The following is a 21,072-nucleotide window of genomic DNA, read 5'->3' as shown; positions in this document are numbered from 1 at the left end:
AAACAGCTGTAGAAGGATGGTGTTGCTTTTAGGACAGCAGATTTTCTGAAGGGGAAAAAACACGCTGAGGGTGTATTTGGCAAAAAGTCCTGCTACTGGGGCAATTTTTGTTTAAGTTTCAAGAGTTTTTCACGTTTGCAAAGTACCTGTAGCCCATTCCACCAATAGGCAGAACAGGCCTGAGTGGGTTTTCTGGATTAATGCATAGCAGGATCTGGTAAACAGGTTGCAAATGTAGAGGTTTAGAACGACTTTGTACTCAGATTTCCTTTAGCCACAATGAAACCTACTTTGAATAGTTATTCATAGAAACCACAGTTAGGAGAAGTTCAAATAATGTTTTGCTGAAAACCAGGGGGAGAATTTGAAGCAATTCAAAATGGGACTCTGCAAAATGTTATATAGATGTTTTCAGAAATCTGACTCAATAGCGGGTATTAAGAGATATTGTAATGATCTGAATTTATCTCTGCTACGGATATTCTGATATCCACAGGATCACTAGTAGGAGCAAATGTGGAAGATTATCATAGTTGTGCTCAGTACAAACAAACTTTATCTGTCCTGAAATATCTCAAAATATCAGAAAATAGACCTAGTACCACCTGTGTAATGGCCATAAACCTGTGGATGAAATTTTCAAACACATTTCACTCTCTGAAAATCTGCCGGTTTATCAATTAACATTGATTTAGAATAACAGGCCTGAGTCAATACCATAAAACACATTTATTTTGATCATACAGGATTTTATGTTGGATAGCTGAAAATCCCACATAGGGTGTCAGGTTGAGGAGTAAAAATTCTATGGGTGCTAATAATATTCTTACGAAGTAAGTAAGAGGAAGCCTTTATGGGTTTAACTGATTTTTAAAATAGAATTTGCTGATCTCCTGATTTCTGTTTGTCTTACTAACTCTCCTCACTTTTTCATCTTTATGTATGTTATTTATTAATGCTCACAGGCGTAGAAGTGTATTTGCTTTCCTAACTCTGCTACCCTCATGCCTTTGGACTGATTATCTTTTGGCATTTTATATTAATCCTTGGTAAGTGATTTACTTGTTTTTCCATATGCAATGTGTAAACAATGTCAATCTCTAATACATGAAGAATGTGTGATACCTTCGTTTTCAAATGGGTCAAAGCTTTTGAAGATATAATTTTCTTGTACCAGAACATGGATTGGAGAGGATGTGGGTATCAAAGTATTTGCTACCCTGCTTCATCTAGTTTGTCTGTTTATGCTCCAACCCATTTTGGTATTAAAAAGCTAATTGTATGGTGGTCATCATAATTCATCTCATTGCTCTCTTTGCAATTTTTGCCACCTCATTATAAGTCCTGGCTTCTTCTGTCACAGTTTTTCATCTGTTCATTGCCTGGCATTGCTGCCTGCTGCTGCCGCTGCTCCTTTTCTATTACTAAAATTGCTTAATCGTGCCCCACCTGTTTGGCGTGTGATGTCAAATACCTTAGTTTTTAAAGGTGTGCTGGTGATGCTCTCCTGACATCAGTAAAAGCTTTGCTTTTGGAAACATCAGTTCACTGAGAATCGATACAAACTGGCAGTCACAAAGTGTAAAAATTGGGTCACTGTGTGTGCATCTCTGTGTGTATGTGTGTATATTTAATAGTTCAGTCTGTAAATAATTTATAAAGATTTAGTAAATGACTGGTTAGGGTTTTTTTTTAAAATAACCAATCAACAAAGCCACAAGGTCCATTTAAAAACAGAACTGTTTTACAAACTGTTTAACAAATAATTGGTTATGATCTAAAAATGTTTAATTTATATAAAAGAAACAAGTTCTTGATGGTCTTGAGTCCAAGGTGTAGTGATTTACAAAAATGTGGTACCGAAGTTAAGATTTACTTTTGACCAAATGTTTTCCCTGGTGTTACCATACAACACCAAAGCCCTGGCAGGCAGTCATCGACAGCTTCAGCATAAGGACTTCCGAGCCTGGTTTTCCTTGGGTCACGTAGGGCCTTAGAAAAACCCACCTAAATTTTCAATGGGTCCAGAAATGAATGGGTTTACATGACTAAAGAAAGGCCCATTTCTTCTCCCATGGAGATGAAAGCACGTTCTTCACATACATCCAGCTGAAGAGCAGATGGAAGTCTTCTCTCCAAGGCTAGTATTATATTGACTTGTAACTTGTCTGATGTAAACTCGACTAACTATCGGAGCTGCACACCGATGGAGGATCCGGCAAGCAGTTTATTTTTGTGGAGGCCACACAGATATCTCTTAACTCTCTGATGGTCAAGAAGCCCAAGGTGGCCACTGTCAACGGCTTTGCTGCAAAAAGACCCATCATCTTTTGCCCCTTGGCCTCTTTTTGTTTAATATGCATTAATATGCATTAACTCATCTTTCCAGATGTGTGTCTGTCTTCTGAGGTTTCCTCTGCAATGAAGCTACCTAGTTTAGTCTAGATGACCAAGTTTAATGGAGCTGAAGTTGAATGAGATGAGATTAATCCCTCTTTTTATATTTTAATCTGTGGGGTAAATGGAAGAACGGATGAAACACCGGCTAGTGTTTCAAACGTCTTTGTTTTGCACACAAGTTGGTTTAAAACATTTATGAACATTTAGGAAACAATTGCAGTGCTAAGAAACAAAGGCCCCTTGAGACTATAAAAGCACAAGAAATTGTTGCTGAGAAATGGATGTCAATCATTTGTTTTATTGCCTCTTGAAGTGTTCCTTGGAGAAGCGTTCTTAGAAGCATTCCCATTATAAAAAAACCCTCAGATATTTTTTTCTTTTGAAATGAATTCCAATGTGCCCAACATTAAAAGGTTTACCACAGTCACAGGGGATAGAAATGTGCTGAATAATTTAGATAAATTAATTTTAAGTTTTCTTTGGAAAAAATCTTTGAAGAGGTGGAATATATGCTACCAGGGCATGTGTATAGAGACATGAATGTACAGATGCTATTCAGATAGTATTTGTATATTTAGCATAGTAGACTGAAGAGGTTTATAATATTTGCAAAGTAAATCTCCACATTAGTGTAAAGCTGCTATTGCTGTAGCTCTTGTTAACTCTGCAGGCAAAGCTCCACGTCTAAATGGAAATATACCTTGACAAGATAACAAAATTACTACAGCCTGTGGCTACTCCAAAACCTGAACATTTTGTAAAATTTAATTTTTGGAAATGAATGATTTTGCTTTTTAAATTTCATTTCTAAACTTAACTTCTTAACTTAAACTTGTAAGTGTTAAATTTAGAAGTGAAAAAAAAATAATCCACTTTTAAATATTTCTTTCTGTATTTTTACATTGCTTTGAAATTTAAAATCTTCGCCTTTTATTTACTGATTGAAGCTATGACCCAAGGTGTCTAGAAATCATTTTATTACCATCATGAAATTAAAAATAGTATCATTATAATGTGATTAATGAACAGATATTGTTTAATGCCAGGGAAAAACAAATCGGACACTACTAAAATATCTTCTGCGTAAGTAAGAAACTCTTTGTGCTCTGTGGCTGGTTTAACAGAGGGGATCAGTGTTTTCAAACCTCTAGCCAAACTATTCCAGGGTGCTCACTTTGTGCTTTTATTTTGATTGATTGCTTAACTTTTCTGCGGCAACAACAAGATGAACACAGCCAGCCCTCCAAAAAAACCCCACATGGTGTTATTTAGCGTAGCGCGGTTCTTAAGTCCATTTATTATGGGTTATATTGCTCAACACAATCATAAGCTTGCTCTCAACTGTCGCTAGTGAATTATATCACTTATAAATCATGTGAAGACAGTGTATTACATGACTGGCATAATTATGTCTAGCTGTTAAAAGTCAATTAAAATTATCTAAGGTTTAAGCTTGAGTCCTGCTGAAGTCAGTAGGATATTTGCCATTGTCTTCATTGATCATCATAAGCAGGTTATGAAACGAGTGAAAAATAGCATTCAAGCCCTTTCCTTTCTTCTTCGCCCTGACTTTTTTTTTTGCAAATGGTCATCTCCCTTTGCCCAACAGACCTTTCTTGTTCCCAGTTGCTCTGTAGTGTTGGCATCCAGTTTCCCAGCCCGCTGGAGCTGGAGTGGAGCAGCCCAGGGACAACCGTGGTGCCCCGTCCCCTGCAACAGCACGGCCCCCTGCCAGCCTCAGCCGGGCTCAGGCCCCGGCGACTCGGCCCCAGCCCACCTGAAGCCAACGGCGCTGTTGGGTCAGGATTTGTAGAGGACAGGGCAACCTTGTGTTGGGCACAGGTTTTTCCCTTTCGCAGGGAGGTGGTTCTCAGAGCCACAGAATGGAAAATGCACCCATTGGTGTCAATGGAAATTTTGCTCTCAGCTTAAAAATGTCCAAGATATTACCACCAATGATGGTGGTATGATGGTGACTAGGAAACATACGTTCTTAAATCAGTACTAACTTTGAATAAAGACTACACAATAGTTTAATGAATGAAACCCCCCTTTTTTTTACAGGAGTAAAAATGGATTAAAGAAGAGAAAGCTGACCAAGTATGTAACTTCTTTGATATTTAAAGAAATAAAAAAAATATGTCACCTTCGACTAAACATGCATTATGATATTGCAGTTACAGATATAGAAAACTTCTTGGTAAACACATCCTGAGAGAGATGTCTGAAGGCAGAAAACAAACAATAATTGGACAAAAGCAATTCTTCTCAACAGCTCCTTACTGATAGAAAATTAGTCATTGGGGAAAGGATCAATTATCCAACTTAGTGATTCCAACAGAGCTTATCCTTAGTTAAAATGACAAATGGCGAAAAACTGGGATGCATTTGTTTCCAGAGTTATTCCCCTCTTGACATGAGGCTCTCATTATGGTTGCTGCTAGAACATTGGATCATTAATGCTAACGGGTAAACAGGAGTAATTAAGTGGTGATAAGACAGGTTCCTTTGGGCATATTGCCTCAAAGCAAATGAAAAGATTACTGTGTACATGCTTCAGTAGCTTGTAAATTAGAGCATGATAATTAGGTGAGGGAAGCTGTTTACCTGTGTTTCGTTATTCAGAGCATTAGCCTAATTATTTCTCTGTTATGTTCAGAGGCTGTGCCTCTACTAACAGATAGACCCTCGCCTGGTGCAAAAGTGTGCAGAATGACGGGAGTCCCTAAATCAAGGCTAATTTATATCTACTGAAGATCTGCATGGTTTTTTTATGGTTATATGCCATTTTTTTCTGCCACCCTCTCTCTGTGAGGGGAATTTGACCTCTAATGACAAATGTGTATCATTCTCAAAGCCAGCAGAGAAAGTAGTCACGGCAGTAGCATCCAAAGTGCTGGTTTAAGGATTATTTTTTTTTGTGAGGGCCTTCTAAAGAATCAAAAGCTAAATGTGAAATCCACTTTTCAGCATGAGCAAAGCGTAAATGAGTTTCAGAAGTGTCTCTGCCAGACGTGAAAATATCTGAAAGCAACATTTTACATGGCACAAGGGGCAACTTAAATGAAGATGTCGCTGCCCTGGTGCCAGAAGCGTGCTGGTGGGATGGTGCTGGATCACCGCTTACCACAGTGCCACCTGTGCCTTGGGGACATACCCACCTGCAAAAGCGGTTCGGGGGCCAGGCAACTGTCGGAAGGGTGCATGGGCCATTCCCCTCATCTCAGACCAGTGGTTTCCCTAGAGCAGGACAACTCCAACCCCCCCAAAGCAGGATGCTTACTGTCACCAGCACCAGCAGCTGCAGCACTGAGCTCACCCAGTGGGACCAGCACCCCTCTCTCAGCCTCTCTTTCTGGTGCCTTTACAGTGTGACGCGGGTAACGAGCAATATGCCCACCATTTGGTGGCACCGAACCGCAAGATATTTTTTTTTTCCCTCATGATTGTTGCTTGCTGGCATTAACAGTTGCAAATACATATTCATGACTTGATAGTATTCTGGGGGAAAATAGAAATAAGATGTACTAAAAAAGTTGGGTTTTTTTTCCTAATTTCTTTGTGTTTTTTCTTTTAAAGCCCTGTCCAGTTGGATGATTTTGATGGATACATCAAGGATATGGCCAAAGATTCAGATTATAAATTTTCTCTACAATTTGAGGTAAATCTGTGGGGACTCCATCCTCTCCTCGCTGCCATGCCTAGATCAGCTTTTTCCAGATGTTAGTGTGGTGTGTTCCTGTGCTCTGCGTTGTTTAATGTGCACTGTTGCTGGGTGGGTCAGCTTCACTTCCAGTTCTGCAGAATTTAAAAGCAGACCTTGGTGTCGTTAAAGACTGCGCTTACGAAGCCGATTCGAGTGCCTCATCACATTTGGTTCAAGATAATTGTCAGGAAAACACACTTCCTTTACGTTTAAGACATTGAATTCAGGATTTTAATGTCTTTATTTTATTTATTTAATGCCCTTAATTTGAGGGGAAACATTGGAATGAGAAGGTAACGTCAAAAATCTCTTTAAGAGCAAGGAGGTCTCTCTAAGACCAGTTCAGGCACATTTTCTTAATTACCCAGAATTTAAAGTCAATTTAGTAGTATAACACTAAAAGCTCCTATCCTAGAGCTAGCTGCAACGATTTAAATGTGGGAAGGGAGTAGGGAGGATTGTCCAGGTGTTCCCACCACTCTGGGTGGCTGACATATTCCCTTCCTGCCAGTAAAAAGTCCTCTGATGCATCATATATTGGATTTAGCTGCTGAAAGTAATGACTAGATCTTCCAAGCATTCCCTAGAATCAACATCAAAAGCTGCTTGATGACTCGAAGCAGCTCTTTAAGTGGGGTGGATGACCACCACAGAAATACCTTATCAGCCCCCTGGTTTAACACTATTTTAGCTAATTAAGTGAGGGTAGAGAGGAGCAGCCTGCAGCCTTGGATGGCAGCAGCGCGCCAGCAGCGTCAGCAGGAGAGACCACATCATTGCTCTCTAGCTGTTTGGAGCCAAACTCAGAGGCATCAGATAAGGAAAGTCAGCGTAATCCTGTTGTCAGTTTATAAAGTGATTTATGAACACTTTCAGTCTGGTACCTGCCACAAGTAATCACTTCACAAGGAATTATTTTTTTGAGCATTTGTGAGTTTGACCTTGGCATTTTTCTTCCTGTTACCCCAGGAGCTAAAACTGATTGGGCTTGACATCCCCCACTTTGCTGCTGATCTCCCCATGAATCGCTGTAAAAATCGCTACACAAATATCCTGCCATGTAAGTACGATACATACAGCCTCCTGCTAAAGTCCCTTGAGAGGGAAAGAGGAGTTTTAATAAAAGAATTGGAGAATCAGCGCCGATTTTGTGACTGATAAAAGCCTTTTTTAAAACCTGCCCTTAGAGAGAACCGGGCAATAGATGGTTTTTTATTAGCTTTGAAGAGACGTAGCTTTCTGGGGATGTTTATCAAGACTTGGAGTTTGGAGGTGAGAAACACAAGGTCGTTTCTACTACTAAGTAGTGTTACTATATTTTTGTTACTATATTTTAATGAAACCTAAGGGAGCCCAAAGGGGCGGCAGTTGGAGGGTGTATTTTGCAGAACAGTAATGATGGTGCATCCATGTAGCGTTTACCGGAGCAAACATTGCTCTCTGTTCCTAACTATGAGCATTCCCTGGGGTTTTTTTAACAGATTTTTTTCAGTTTTTTATAGGATTAATTTTAATTTTGGCTAGTTGGAGAGAAGTACTGTGTTGGAGAGCCAAATGATTTTTTTTTTCCTTTTACAGATGATTTTAGTCGTGTCCGGTTAGTTTCGATGAATGAAGAAGAAGGGTCTGACTACATTAATGCCAACTACATTCCTGTGAGTACAGAGACTCGGTCAGTGTAAAGAACAGTGTCCTACACAGCAGTCAGTGCATGTTACCCGCAAATAGCCCAATATCTCCTGGAAGCTCAGTCACGTTCTCAGCATCTTCTTTAGCTTCCCGTATCTTGCCTGCAGGGAACAGTGCTTTTCACCAGTCACCAAAAAAAAAAAAAAGAAAAGATGGTGGGGGTGCAGATTTTTGGCAAGTTTTGGCACAGTAGCACTGGATGAGCTGTGAATCTTTGTGAAACCTAGAGTGGACTGGTAAAGAAATGGGGAGGAAATGTTAGGTGGCCCAATGGCTTTGTAAGACAGCTAGGAAAAATGTAAACTTTTAAATAAGGAACTTTTCCGGGTTTCTACAGCACATGGAAAAAGCATTAAGCCAGACACTCCACAACTGATAAAATACACACAGCCCAGATGGTGCGTGGGGGGAGCTTCTGCTTTCTGCCTCGTCTCTGGTGCTCCCAGTGTTTCTCCCTCTGCCTGGCACGGAGCAGCCGTTTACCAGGGAGTAGCACCCAGAGTTTTAGGATAATTAAAGTATACACAGAGCTGTAGTCAAACAGTTCGACACTGAGGGTGGGCTAAAAATCTCATCAGCTCTTTCCGCTCTCCCCTGAGCTTGTGCAGCCACTTAGGCTTATTGCTGCCACTGCCACAAAGGTTTGCCCGTCTGTTGTCCCCACCCTTGCTGTGGCTCGGTGTCCGCTGTGTTAGGGAGAGCAACGTCCCCTGGGTCGCTCTGCATGGAGAGGAGGCAGGACACCACAGCATCCATTTAGAAAAAGACCTTTCACTCGGGGACCACAGGCAAACGAGTATTTCTGCACCCTTGCCGTGAACAGAAGGCAGAGCTGGCCCTGGCTGTGCTGGAGAGCGGAGTCAGCATTATGGAAGAGGGAGGAGCCCTCGGATGCGTCGGTGAAACCACTTCTTTGTCACTGTGGCATCGCCCATGCATGTACTGCTGAGCACGTTGTCCGTACTTCGCTTCTATGCACCAAGAGCATGAACCTAAACACTCAAGCTGCAAGTGCCTGAGCTCGCAGTGAATCAAGAAAGAAAAATATTCCAACATTCAAAAGCATCATTCACAACTCGGGAAACTTCTATGACACGGGATTATGGATAATAGGATTTTATGTAGCGGTCGTTTTCGGATTGCTCAGTTCTGCTTTTTATAGTTTACACCGCTTTAGTTCTACTTGCAGCGTGATGCTGACCATAGAAACTGGGACAGACATGTCATCTTAATGCTTGGCTTTTCCTGACGATTGCTTCTCCACTGAGTAACTCCCTGCAAACACAGATACTAGTGGTGATCGGTGTCTCTGTGATAACAGAGATTTGACGCTTAGGTCAGACGTAGCCCATGCAGACAAACAAACAGCAAATTCTATGTAGTGCAAAAACTCAGACTGAGCTGACTTCTAGAGGTGTCTGGAGGAAGCCATTTGTGGAAAATGCCCTCAGATCAGGAATATGTTTACAATCCGCTTACTGTGGTGGCACACAATTTGTCCAATTTACATGGGATCATGCTGTGTGTTGGGTGCATCTTTTGCTCGTATTAGGAATATCAAATACCTTTCCAAATGTGGTTTTGATGATACAATCTCAGCAAATATGGTGAGAGCGGATGCCAAAATGGCCATTCTGTGGATCTTTTATTATAGTCTTTGTAACGGCCTTTTGGTTTTGGAGAGGGGAAGGAGACTTTCCAACTATCCAACATGCTGATAGAGATAGCAGAAGGAATATATGGGTATAAAGCAACTGAGCTTCAATAAAACATAGCAATGACGATCTGTTAAGGGTGTTGACTCAGCATGTTCTCTATTCTTTTAAGCAGAATTTTAATTAATATTTTGCTAATTTAAGTCCTTATAACGTAAACATATGCACATAATTCTACTCATTGCTACCTTCCATTTACATCCGTGACTGAAAATCACCGCAGGCACTGCTTGGGATGAGCAGGCTAAGCATCTATAATTGTTTTTATGTGTGTAACTAAACAAACCTTTAGATTATGAAATATGGAAGATGGAGGAGCTTTGATTTAGGATTCTCATTGCTTGTTTTTTTAATGTTGCTTTTCCTGTTCTCAGGGCAAAGGGTTTGTATAATAACAGATTCATCTTTTCTCTTCCATTCTAGATTGCTTATACTTTGGGAACATCAAAAACTCGCGAAAGATGTAATCTCAAAATAAATGCAAAAAAATCATGAAGTACTTTATTTATATTAGAAATCACTTTAAAAAGTATGAAATGAACTTGAGCAAGCTAAAAAACACGAGTGCCAGGGAAAAATATGTGTTCTAAAGCATTAATCGTGTTGGTAAACAGCACCTGTCTCTTTGTTTCTTAGGGTTATAATTCACCCCAGGAATACATTGCAACCCAAGGACCACTGCCAGAAACTAGGAATGATTTTTGGAAGATGGTTCTCCAACAAAAATCTCAAATTATTGTTATGCTCACTCAGTGTAATGAGAAAAGAAGGGTACGTAACAAAATCTTGCACATAGTATGAAAGAAACTACTCTGAAAAGGTGTTTATTTTCTGGTGGGTGAATTTAGTTCCATTGTGTTCTGATTATGGGACAGCATCATAACCAGAATTGGAATGGCACTTCCTTCGCTTATGGCGGGCATTTTGGGATGGTTAAGGGACTAGAGCATCTTTCACATGAGGACAGCGTGGAGGAGCCTGGGACTCTTCAGTATGGAAAAGAGAAGACTCAGGGGTCACTGCGTATGTGATGGGAGGGAATGGAGACAAGGGACGCCTCAGTGATGCCCAGTGACAGGACAAGAGGCAATGGGCACAGATTAAAACACGTAAAATTCCATTTGAACGTCAGGAAACACTTTTTTACTGTGAAGGGTGATTGAGCACTGGCACAGGTTGCCCGGAGGGGTTGTGGAGTCTCCATCCTTGGAGATATTCGAAAGCTGTCTGGGTATACGGTCCTGGGCAGCCTGCTGTAGGAGACCCTGCTTGCGCAGGGGGAGTTGGAAAAGATGACCTCCAGACACCCCTTCCAACCTCAACCATTCTGTGATTCTGTGCTTTTAAGTTTAAATAATAATAAAATACAAGTATTATGCTTTACATTTTCCTTGACATTATAATAAAAATATTTGGAATATATACATTTTTTTAAAGGTGTGTATTATTGTTCCCCAAAGTTTGTTCCTTTTAGACCTATTCCATTAGGAAAAGTAACAATCTACAAAGATACTATGTATTTCCGTTCTTTGCTATACTAATGCTACCCTTCAGGAAACTAATGTAATGTATAGCTTATATCCATAGTTACATAAGTAGGACCAATCGGGTGGAAAGTCATTACAGAATATGTTCCCTCTTATTGCAGAATCAAATAAATAGCACAGTATACATTTCTAAAACTGAAGTTCAGAATACTTTTGGTTGTGCTTTTTTATATATGCCTATATGTCAATTTATATAAACACAATATGTATGTATTTATTTCCCTTTCAGGTGAAATGTGATCATTACTGGCCTTTTACAGAAGATCCTGTTGCATATGGGGACATCACAGTGGAAATGCTGTCAGAGGAAGAGCACACAGACTGGGTTTTTAGGAATTTCCGAATTAGCTATGTAAGTGAAACTTTTTGCATGGCCCTGCTAAAAGGGTGGGAGTAATTTCAGGCCAGCCTTTTCTTTAACTTTTGTCCACTTCTGGCATTCAGTGGAAAACGGCCAAGAGAGGGAGTGGTGGCCTTACCTTCACTCCACACAGGCAAATGGCTAAATCACAAAACTTTTCCCTAAAATTGTTGTCTCTGAATTTCTCAGCAAAGTGCAAGACTGAAACAAAAGTAGTACCAGAGCTCTGGACATTTCTGTGGCGCCAATGATCAGTGACAACAAATATGTAAACCTCTTCTATCCTTTATCTCAGGCATATGTTCTTGCTATAAGCTATTCTAAACTTGAAAATACCAGTGTAGAAATTGAAAATCTTTTTCAAAAGCGCAATTCTGCAATATTCATATGTTCCTATAAAATACTGAAACACACATGAAAGCATGCGATTTCCAAATTAAAGCTATTCAGATTTTCAAGCATTTTTTTCCGGCTTTGTTTTCTGCACCAGCGTGTTGCAGGCACCAGCTCATGACGCAAAAGTTAGAGATACGGAGGGGACATGAAAAAAGCTGGGCACTGGCACCTCAGCATTGGCCCAGGACCTTAGTCCTACCCAGCCATGCCTCACTGCATTACAAAGTGTGCATGGGGTGCAGGCTAGGAGTTAAAACACATAAAATGCAATGTGTTGGGCTGTTGGCATCCATGGAAAATTATCACAGAATACTAGGGGTTGGAAGGGACTTCTGGAGATCATCTAGTCCAATCCCTCTGCCAAAGCAGGTTCACCTAGAGCAGGTTGCACAGGAACACATGCAGGCAGGTTTTGAATATCTTCAGAGAAGCAGACTCCACAGACTCTCTGGGCAGCCTGTTCCAGTGCTCTGCCACCCTCAAAGTTAAAGGGGTTTTTCCTCATGTTAAGATGGAATTTCCTGTGTTCCAGTTTGTGCCCATTGCCCCTTGTCCTGTCACCGAGCACCACCGAAAAGAGTCTGGCCCCATCCTCCTGACACCCACCCTTTAGATATTTATAACATTGATGAGATCCCCTCTCAGTCTTCTCTTCTCCAGGCTAAACAGACCCAGGTGTCTCAGCCTTTCCTTGTAAGCGAGGTGTTCCATTCCTTTGATCATCTTTGTAGCCCTTTGCTGGACTCTTTCCAGTGGTTCCCTGTCTTTCTTGAACTGGAGAGCCCAGAACTGGACACAGTACTCCAGATGTGGCCTCACCAGGGCAGAGTAGAGGGGGAGGATGACCTCCCTTGACCTGCTGGCCACACGCTTTTTAATGAACCCCAGGAGACCATTGGCTGCCTTGGCCACATGGGCACATTGCTGGCTCATGGTCAACTTGTTGTCCACCGTTAACGAGACTGCAGTTTGCAGTTCAGGTAAACAGTCCTTTACCAAACCCAGGTCAGCTAATTCAGGGTCTGTTGTACAGATCTCTTTTTTTAATAGCCTTTGCCTAATCTGCTGTTGCCTGTGACTGGAGAGAGGTTACTACAGCAGGATTATTTAGCCTGAATGGCAAAACTAAAAGCATTGCTTGCCATGGGTTTTGGTGATGACACCCGCCCACCCCTCCCCATGTTTTGAGTTCCTTTAAGTCTCAGAGACAAAATGAATTGTGTCGAGGATCTTATTTCACCTAAAGACACTAGAGTTTTTGGCATTATAAACCTTTTTTTATAATAATGGGTATTTTTCTAAATATTCCCTTTGCCCCTGTAATGACTTTTTCTTCCCTTTTGGTATTTTATTTTCTCTGAAACTTGAAAAGAAAATTCCCACGAGTCCAGTCTTGATTGTTGGGCAACAGCATTGTTCTTTATCTGTGGCAAACAACAAAAGGAGAGGGAATGAAATAGAAAGAGGAAGAAAGCATAAACCTGAAAAATGCAACAATTCTTGTTTTAAAAGCAAAATCAAACCAAACTACCACAAGGAAAAAAAGCAAAAAAAAAAAAAAAATCCCAAACCGAGAAACAAGAGTTCATGCCTTTTTCATAATGATGGGCTGGTAGCCCCCTCCCCTTTTTAATCAAATAACATGTAAAGTCTTTGCCCGTTTTTTGTCTGACTTTCTTAGGCTGTACCTGGGGTGAAAAAATAACCAACCCCAAAATGACAAAAAAGCCCTTAGTCTGACTGAGCGTTACTGCACTGATAAAACTCCTGTGTTCTAAAAAAATGCTGCTGTTCTGCTTTTCCCATTAGGCTGATGAGGTGCAAGACGTGATGCATTTTAACTACACTGCCTGGCCAGATCATGGTGTCCCCACGACCAACGCTGCCGAAAGCATCCTCCAGTTTGTACAGATGGTCAGGCAGAAATCAGCAAAGAGTAAAGGCCCTGTGATCATACACTGCAGGTAGATGCTTTGAGGAAACCAACTAAAGGGTGTAATTGTGAAATAGTTTGGGAAACGATTGGAAGGAAAGATTTTGGGGTTCTGCTCGCTTGTTAGCTGGAGATTGTTCGCTTTGGTGTTAAGGGTAAAGGATTAGTCCCCCTCTGTGACTACAGGGGGGCTGGGATTTCAGCCTGCAGCTATAGACATGAAGGTACTGCTTTCTGGAGCAGAGTCAGGTCTTTGGATGATATAAACACATGGCTTCAGGAGGGGCAGCGGGAGACCCTGATTTACACCAGCTCAGAGCGTGCCCCTGCTCTCTCATTTCCACCCCTTCACGATACGGATGGTGTGATCCAGCCAGCAGCCTGCCACAGTGTCCTGCTCCCCTGCAGAAGAGCGTCTCTGTGCAGATCCTCCTCCTCTGGTCAGTTGGTTTTTGGCACATTCAGGAGGTGACATGAAGAGCGCTATCCTGTGCTAGCAGTAATCCCAGTATCCCATGATAACGGTTATATTTTTTTCGGTTTTGGGGAGGAACGTTGTTTTATATACTACCAGATTTATCTCTTGTGCATCATCTGCCCTTTTGTTAAGATGCACACTTACTTGGCCTCTCTGGGGGCAGCTACCATGTTAGTGATGATATCTAACATGGTAGAAGTTAGTTATCATCTTAGTTGGTTCCTGATTGGTTCCTGACGCAAATCTCCCAACTGATTTCAAACCTCTTTGTGGCTCCTAGCACAGAAGATACAACAGATTTCTCCGAAATATGTAAATAGATGGGTTGCAGTAGATGAATACGTGCGCATTATGGTGACACACTCCTAATGGAAGTCAAGGCTTGGTGAGATTAATCTCAGCCAACCCTACATCACCCACCCCAGAGGCAGCCATTACTTTGCTGCTCCAGCGCTGTCTTTCCTGGTGGTGATGTGATAGTTGGCACTGATCCTCTCTTGCCACCACTTTGCACACTTTCTAGAGCTCCTTCCCAGAAAACAGTCTTTTATAGTAAGACCATTGCTAGTTTCCAGGTAAGGCACTTAGTGTTCTACTGGAATGCAAAACAACAGCAGCATTTGTAAAAGCAGCAGATTGTGCAGCCCTCCCCTGTAACCTAATGGCGAAATTCATAGGGGATATTGTTCTGAGAGTCCTAATATCAAGAAAGGTCCTAGTACGCCAGGGAAGAGATTTATATGTAGCATTGCAAAATCAAACCCCTTATATACCACTTAATTGTTCTGGGAAGCAATAGAAGCAAGTATCAGAGAGCTGGGTAACAACTGTAGTATTTTCTTTTTAATTAGGATGCTTCGAGCAGCAGAGAGAGATATTTTCAGATGGTATTTTAGAATATACTGTACATCTTAGACCACATAGATTAGAAGTAGCAAAGCTATGTAATTAATGGAAGGGAGAAGAAAGAATGTATTGATCAACTCCTACAGCAATTGTTCTCAAACGTTAAAGAAGGCACAGAGTGAATGTATTAACTAATGAATCTGTCAAATAAATAGGTCAGAAGTTCCATTGTCTTCATCTCATTCGAGATATTGACATTATTGTTAAACACAAGCAAAAAAAACCCAAATCTGTTTCACAACAGTTATGATGAATGGTCTTGAGATGAAATGTTAAACTTTATTGCAAATGCTTTCAAGGCATTCCTGAAAAATATGACAGGACAGCAGTGAGAACTTTGGCTAAGACACACGCTTCTATCCTTATTAGTAGGTATGGTGTCGGGACACTGTATGAAACTCTATAAAACCTCTAAAGCCACACTCATAATGAAATCAGACTTAAAAGTTACCTGTGAAATCACAATGCAAAGAATCATATGCACATACGAACCTTTAAATCAAAACAGCTTGTCTTTTTTCTAGTCACTAAGCTTCCCTTTGGGGGGGATGAAGATTTGTGAGCCGAGTGGTTGCCGACCATTTCTGTCTCATGCTCCCAAGGCAGAAGTCCTGGAGTGTAGACTCTTCTGGGCGGTTCGTCCTTTGAGGAGGAGCTGCGGTAGCGCGGTGCCTTTGCGAAGCCGAGAGCTTTGCAGTGCAGGGAGCTGTGGAACTGAAGGTTCGACCCCAGCTGCCTCTCTGTGCGGCAAGCGCTGCTGAGCGAATCTCCGCAGTTATGGCTGCAGCCCCGGGAGTTAGAGATGTCCCATGAAGTCTTTGAGGGGAGCAGTGAACGTAGGAAGAGCAGACAGCTGAGGGTGGATGAGGGTGTGCACACACATTCTGCATGTGAGTACAGGAAGAGGAGCATGGATAGGAAGGTGAAGTAATTGCAGAGCCATCCACTCCATACGTTCTGCCTAAACAATGGATGACGAGTCACATGCCATTAAATGCTACAGATTAACCAGCCTCTCTGACCTCAGGTTAGGTACATCTGCTTATTGCAGCTGCAGGACACTTGCTTTTTGCAGTACCACTGATTTTTCTCTGTGTCTCCATCAGATAAGCCTGAAAAAAGGTGCATGTCTGTCTGTGTTGCAGTGCTGGAGTGGGACGAACGGGAACGTTCATAGCCCTGGATCGGCTCTTACAGCACATCCGTGATCATGAGTTCGTAGATATATTGGGCCTGGTGTCTGACATGCGGTCCTACAGAATGTCCATGGTGCAGACAGAGGTAAGATCCGTTCACTTCAATGTTGTGAATGTATCATTGGATCTATTTCATATCTCTCTGTAGCGTGTTTATGTCCAATGTCTGCTGTTCCCCCTGAATACTTGATGAAATAGCTATGAATAGATACAATTAAGTTTTCATTGTAATATTGTCATGATATTAATCTGCTGCATAGGCGGGTGTGATAATATATCTACGATCTCACTGACATCTTCCAGGGGGGATGAGTTATTCTCACCTTCTGTGAAATTAATATGCAAAAAATGCATTAGAAGAGATTACCATGTGAAATTTTCAAACCATTTTGAAAAGAATTGGGCTTGCTGAGGGGATTAATGGCTCATGAAATGATATCGGTATCGGACAGCCGTTCACGCTTGTTCAAGAGGGTATCATCTAGCCAAGCAGAGGAACTCGCTTACACAATGGTAATACAAATAACAAGCAAAACAGGCAAAAGGATTGTGAGTCTGCCAGAGACCCTCTTTGTCCCTTTCCCTGCTCAAGTATCTACTGGGTAGTTCTTTTTCTGTTTTTAAGGCAAATGTCAGGAGAATAGTCATATTTTCAGAAGATATAATGGAAAAAAAATCACTTTTTCCAAAGCAGAAGCTTTTATTGATCTGAGACCCCCCCAGTTCCTCTACTAATGAGGGGAAAATTTCATGCCTGTTGTACTTTTCACTGGTTAGCCACAGTATAAACTGGCAACCTCCCTGTGGTCAGAAGTGCCACCATCGCTGTTTGCGGGCTAGGGGAGGCAGATAATTTGTTGGCAAAGATTGCTGAATCCAGAGAAAAGCAAAGAGAGAGGAGAGGAGAGGAGAGGAGAGGAGAGGAGAGGAGAGGAGAGGAGAGGAGAGGAGAGGAGAGGAGAGGAGAGGAGAGGAGAGGAGAGGAGAGGAGGACCTGGATCATTCCTATCAAACTACCACTTTTCATAGCAATTCACTGTATTAATCCAGAGGTAGATACTTATGTAAAAAACAGAAAAACAAATCCAGATCGTTGATTTCAGATGCAACTGTGTTACCTCTCCAGAGGTGATGCGATTTTTTTTTATTTATTTTTTTTTTAATTTTTTTTTCATGTACAAACTCTTAGCCTGGCTGGGGCTGGGGTCAAGGGCTCGGCTTTGGTGGTCGCTGGGCTCCTGGTGCTCCAGGCAGTGGCCCAGCCTGGGCGCAGGGGTCACTAGGTGGCACTGGCACTCAGGCACAGAGGCCACCGAAAAGGCTTTCCTTACAAAACCTGAAACCACACACACAGCTCACCTGCTTCACCTTGCCTCCTACACTGGAAACTTGGCAGTGCCTCACTGAGCAGTTTAAAAAAAAATATGGCACAGGCCCCAAAAGGGGGTTATATTGCTGTATGCCCTGAAGTGATGCCAGTCACTCCAAATTAGCAGGTGTGAGGAAATCTGGGCATTTCTGTGCTCTGAAACGTGCTTCAAACTCATATCGATATCTCCTGGCATCAGCAGACCGCTGGGGACAGGGGCTGAAATACAGACTCAGGTTTTGGGACAGTTGTTTTTGCTTGAAATCCGCTTGCTCCCTGTGCCTTGTGCACATAAAACTTAGTGTAAGAATTCATCAGGGTCTGCCTTCTGTCCCTTTGAAATCTACAAGTCGTCAATTAAGGTTATTCCAAAGTGAATTGCGGTGTTTAATCTCTACGATAATGATTAGAAAAGCCAGTCCATAACTGAAACAAAAGATAACCACAGTCTTGTAGCACAAAAACCTGCCCACAAATATAATGGTGCATGTGATTGGCCTGACTTATGGTGTCATTTGCAGAGAGGTTCATAACTCCCCAAATAGTTAACTGCTCTATGAACACAATCAGGTTTCAGCTTTATATTGGTAAAGAAGTCAGGCACTAAGGAACATGAAGTTCATTAAAAGATTTCAGATGTGTATGTAGTATGGATGCAATTTGTTGCACATAAAGCATTCGGGTACCTCTCTGGGAATTAATTAATTTTCAGGCAATATGAAGTAGATCCACTTTAGCTCAGATCCTACTGAACTGTTCTATTCTATTCTATTCTATTCTATTCTATTCTATTCTATTCTATTCTATTCTATTCTATTCTATTCTATTCTATTCTACCCTACCCTACCCTACCCTACCCTACCCTACCCTACCCTATCCTTATTCTATTCTGTTCTATTCCCCCATCATCATTCAGGTTATTAATAAGTGACTATGATGCCAGGTGGATTTCGTGCTTCCCCAGCTGCTCTCTGTAACAATTTTGGGCTATTATTTTGGGAGATGACAACTGACTGTACCTTGCGAGGGGGTTGAGGAGGGAGAGCCGGAGAAGCTGTGTGGGCTGTTACTGTGAACTAGCAAACTGTTTCACTGGTTGGGTTTTTGCCATGCTTTCTGAGGTGCAAAAATGCCCGCTCACTTGATCTTTTCTTCCAGGAACAATACATTTTTATTCACCAGTGTGTGCAACTGATGTGGCAGAAGAAGAAGCAGCAGTTCTGCATCAGCGATGTCATATATGAGAACGTCAGCAAGTCCTAGTTCAGAGTCACAGGTGGTAAGTCAGGCATGCGTGCCATGTCCCCAGCCTTCTGTGGCAACCAACATCATGGGTGGTTGCTCCAGGAGCTTTTCTGGGGGGTTTGGAGTTTTCCAGGCCTCATCCCCCTCTGGATGAGAGGGGGGTGCGAGGGAAATCCTTTTAGCCTCTCTCAGTAAGCAGTCTGCTATACTTTCCACATCACTGTAGGAGTATATTGTCTCACTCATCATTCAAAGAAAAAGACAACCCAGCAATCCTGACCGAGCCATCTAACCATTCCCTGCCACTTGTCCTACCACTCCTTACAAAGCTTAAAGGAGAGGACTTTTAATATCTTCAGTCCTTCCAAAGTCACTTACCAACTGCCAGGTTATCAAGGCCAGCAGAGGTTTGGGGGTGCTCTGCCGGCACTGCTGTTGTATGGCAAGAGAGCCTGCTGGAGGGTGAGATGGTAACCAAAAAGCTGTGACGTGAAACACCAGGGAATTTTTTTCATTAATCTAGAACCAGGGAACAGGAGGGGGGGGGTGTCAAACTGGTGCGACCATTAGCATAGGCGAAGTGACCATCTTGCCTTTCCACTGAGCCCCGCTGCAACGCAGCTGCAGAGTAAAACTCATGGCTCTGACCTACCAAGTGGCGTGCTGGTGGGGACAAGCTGTGAGGCTGCACGTCACTGCTTTTTTAAGCTGATGAGCTTTAGTTCATTAGGTGGCAGTAAAAACCCAGCCGTAACTTTAATATTTAATTTTGGGTGAAGCAGGAAGCTACAGACTTTCGACACGACTAGCTGGTGGAGAGCTGGGCTGCGGACACCAACACCAGCCACCTCTGCTCTGTGTCTGCGGTGTTGCTCACGCGCTTTTATTAGCCTCTGCGTACATCATTCCCCTGCCCGTAAAATGAACCCCAATTTGCCTTAATTTCCCTGATGTTCAGGTAGTTTACCACCTAGTCGGAGTCCCAGAGCCCATCTGCTTGTACTGGTGGGCTGCAGCCCCAGCCTGTATGGAGGGCTGGTAAAAATAAATGCTAAGGACTGTATTTACTTCCTTTTTTATTTCTAAAGCATTCTGTTTGGTTGGTTCCAGGTGAGACCATGAAGCACACCCATCTTCCCTTGCTTCTGATTTTTTTCTTTTTGATGGTTTGAACGGCGAGTTGTTCTGCCAGGAGAGACCGCTGCTTTGCAGTACGCGGACAATGAAAGAAAGAAACTTCTACCTTTCCGAAGCACTGGGGAGACAAAGCCTTAACGAGCCTGCGGTGTCTTTTGAACTGTTTCATTTCTGGACATTTTTTTAAAACACTGGACCAAATTCAACTAAACAACGTGAAGGAAAGGACACTATATGTGCATAAAATAGATTGCTCCAGAGTGTCGGGTTTTTGTTTGGTACTTTTGGTTAATTCTTTTTTTTTTTTTTCCTTCTGTGCAGGTTGGGCTTAAGGTTAAAGTAAGTGCAATATTTTTTTAATGGTTGACTGAAGAGTTTTCTTCATGTGTCACTGGTCTGTGCTAACGTCCATAGAAGAACAGGCATTGTTAGTATCTAATAATACCTCATTAGTGAATAGCGAGGCATGAATATACATGAAGAAATCTGGAGATTGTGAAGAGAAAAAGGGGTGGGCGGGCCGGGACCGGGGCGGGGGTGGTGTTGCTGGGTACATGGATTTGACTGTTTCCTACAGCACTGATGTACGTGGGGTCTGGGGGGAGCACAAGACCCGAGGAACGGACTGACGAGCAGAAATCCAAACCATGAAGCCTGAAGCTGAAGCAGGCAGCCGACACCGAGAGATGGGGTGGTTTCGGTTCTTGACTGTGCTACTACTAATTAAGCAGAGAGATTGATTGCTCTTTTCGCCAACCTTTTCAGTAATGCCACCGAGCAGGCTCTTGTTTTAGATGAATCTAATCGAAGGGCAGCTGAGTTTCAAGCTGGGATATCTTAGACTCCATTACTATAGCATTTAACTGTCCGAGCAGTCTATGGTGCCTATACCCCTCATTTGTTTATTATTTTTAATAAGTATTAGCCCTGTGTAAAAACATGGAAGCTGATTCAGGTTGGGGGGGGGGGGGGGGGGGGAGGTGGAAAGGAAAAA

At 42.2% G+C, this 21,072-nt stretch overlaps 1 protein-coding gene across 1 annotated transcript in view; it reads left to right on the top strand.

Annotated features, from left to right (window-relative positions):
- Positions 1 to 20,492, top strand: part of PTPRO (protein tyrosine phosphatase receptor type O) — a 155,865-nt gene extending 135,373 nt beyond the window's left edge. The window contains 10 exon segments of the mRNA XM_054188417.1: positions 4,465 to 4,500; positions 5,980 to 6,061; positions 7,076 to 7,166; positions 7,685 to 7,761; positions 10,147 to 10,281; positions 11,287 to 11,409; positions 13,624 to 13,778; positions 16,277 to 16,412; positions 18,855 to 18,975; positions 20,052 to 20,492. Coding sequence (XP_054044392.1) covers positions 4,465 to 4,500; positions 5,980 to 6,061; positions 7,076 to 7,166; positions 7,685 to 7,761; positions 10,147 to 10,281; positions 11,287 to 11,409; positions 13,624 to 13,778; positions 16,277 to 16,412; positions 18,855 to 18,959 — 940 coding nt within the window. The 3' untranslated portion in view covers positions 18,960 to 18,975; positions 20,052 to 20,492.
- Positions 20,493 to 21,072: the final 580 nt, after the last annotated feature.

The sequence above is a fragment of the Rissa tridactyla genome, chromosome 1 (assembly GCF_028500815.1).
Source record: "Rissa tridactyla isolate bRisTri1 chromosome 1, bRisTri1.patW.cur.20221130, whole genome shotgun sequence".
In the NCBI taxonomy this organism is placed as follows: Eukaryota; Metazoa; Chordata; class Aves; order Charadriiformes; family Laridae; genus Rissa; species Rissa tridactyla.
This window is presented reverse-complemented; position numbering and strand designations above follow the sequence as displayed.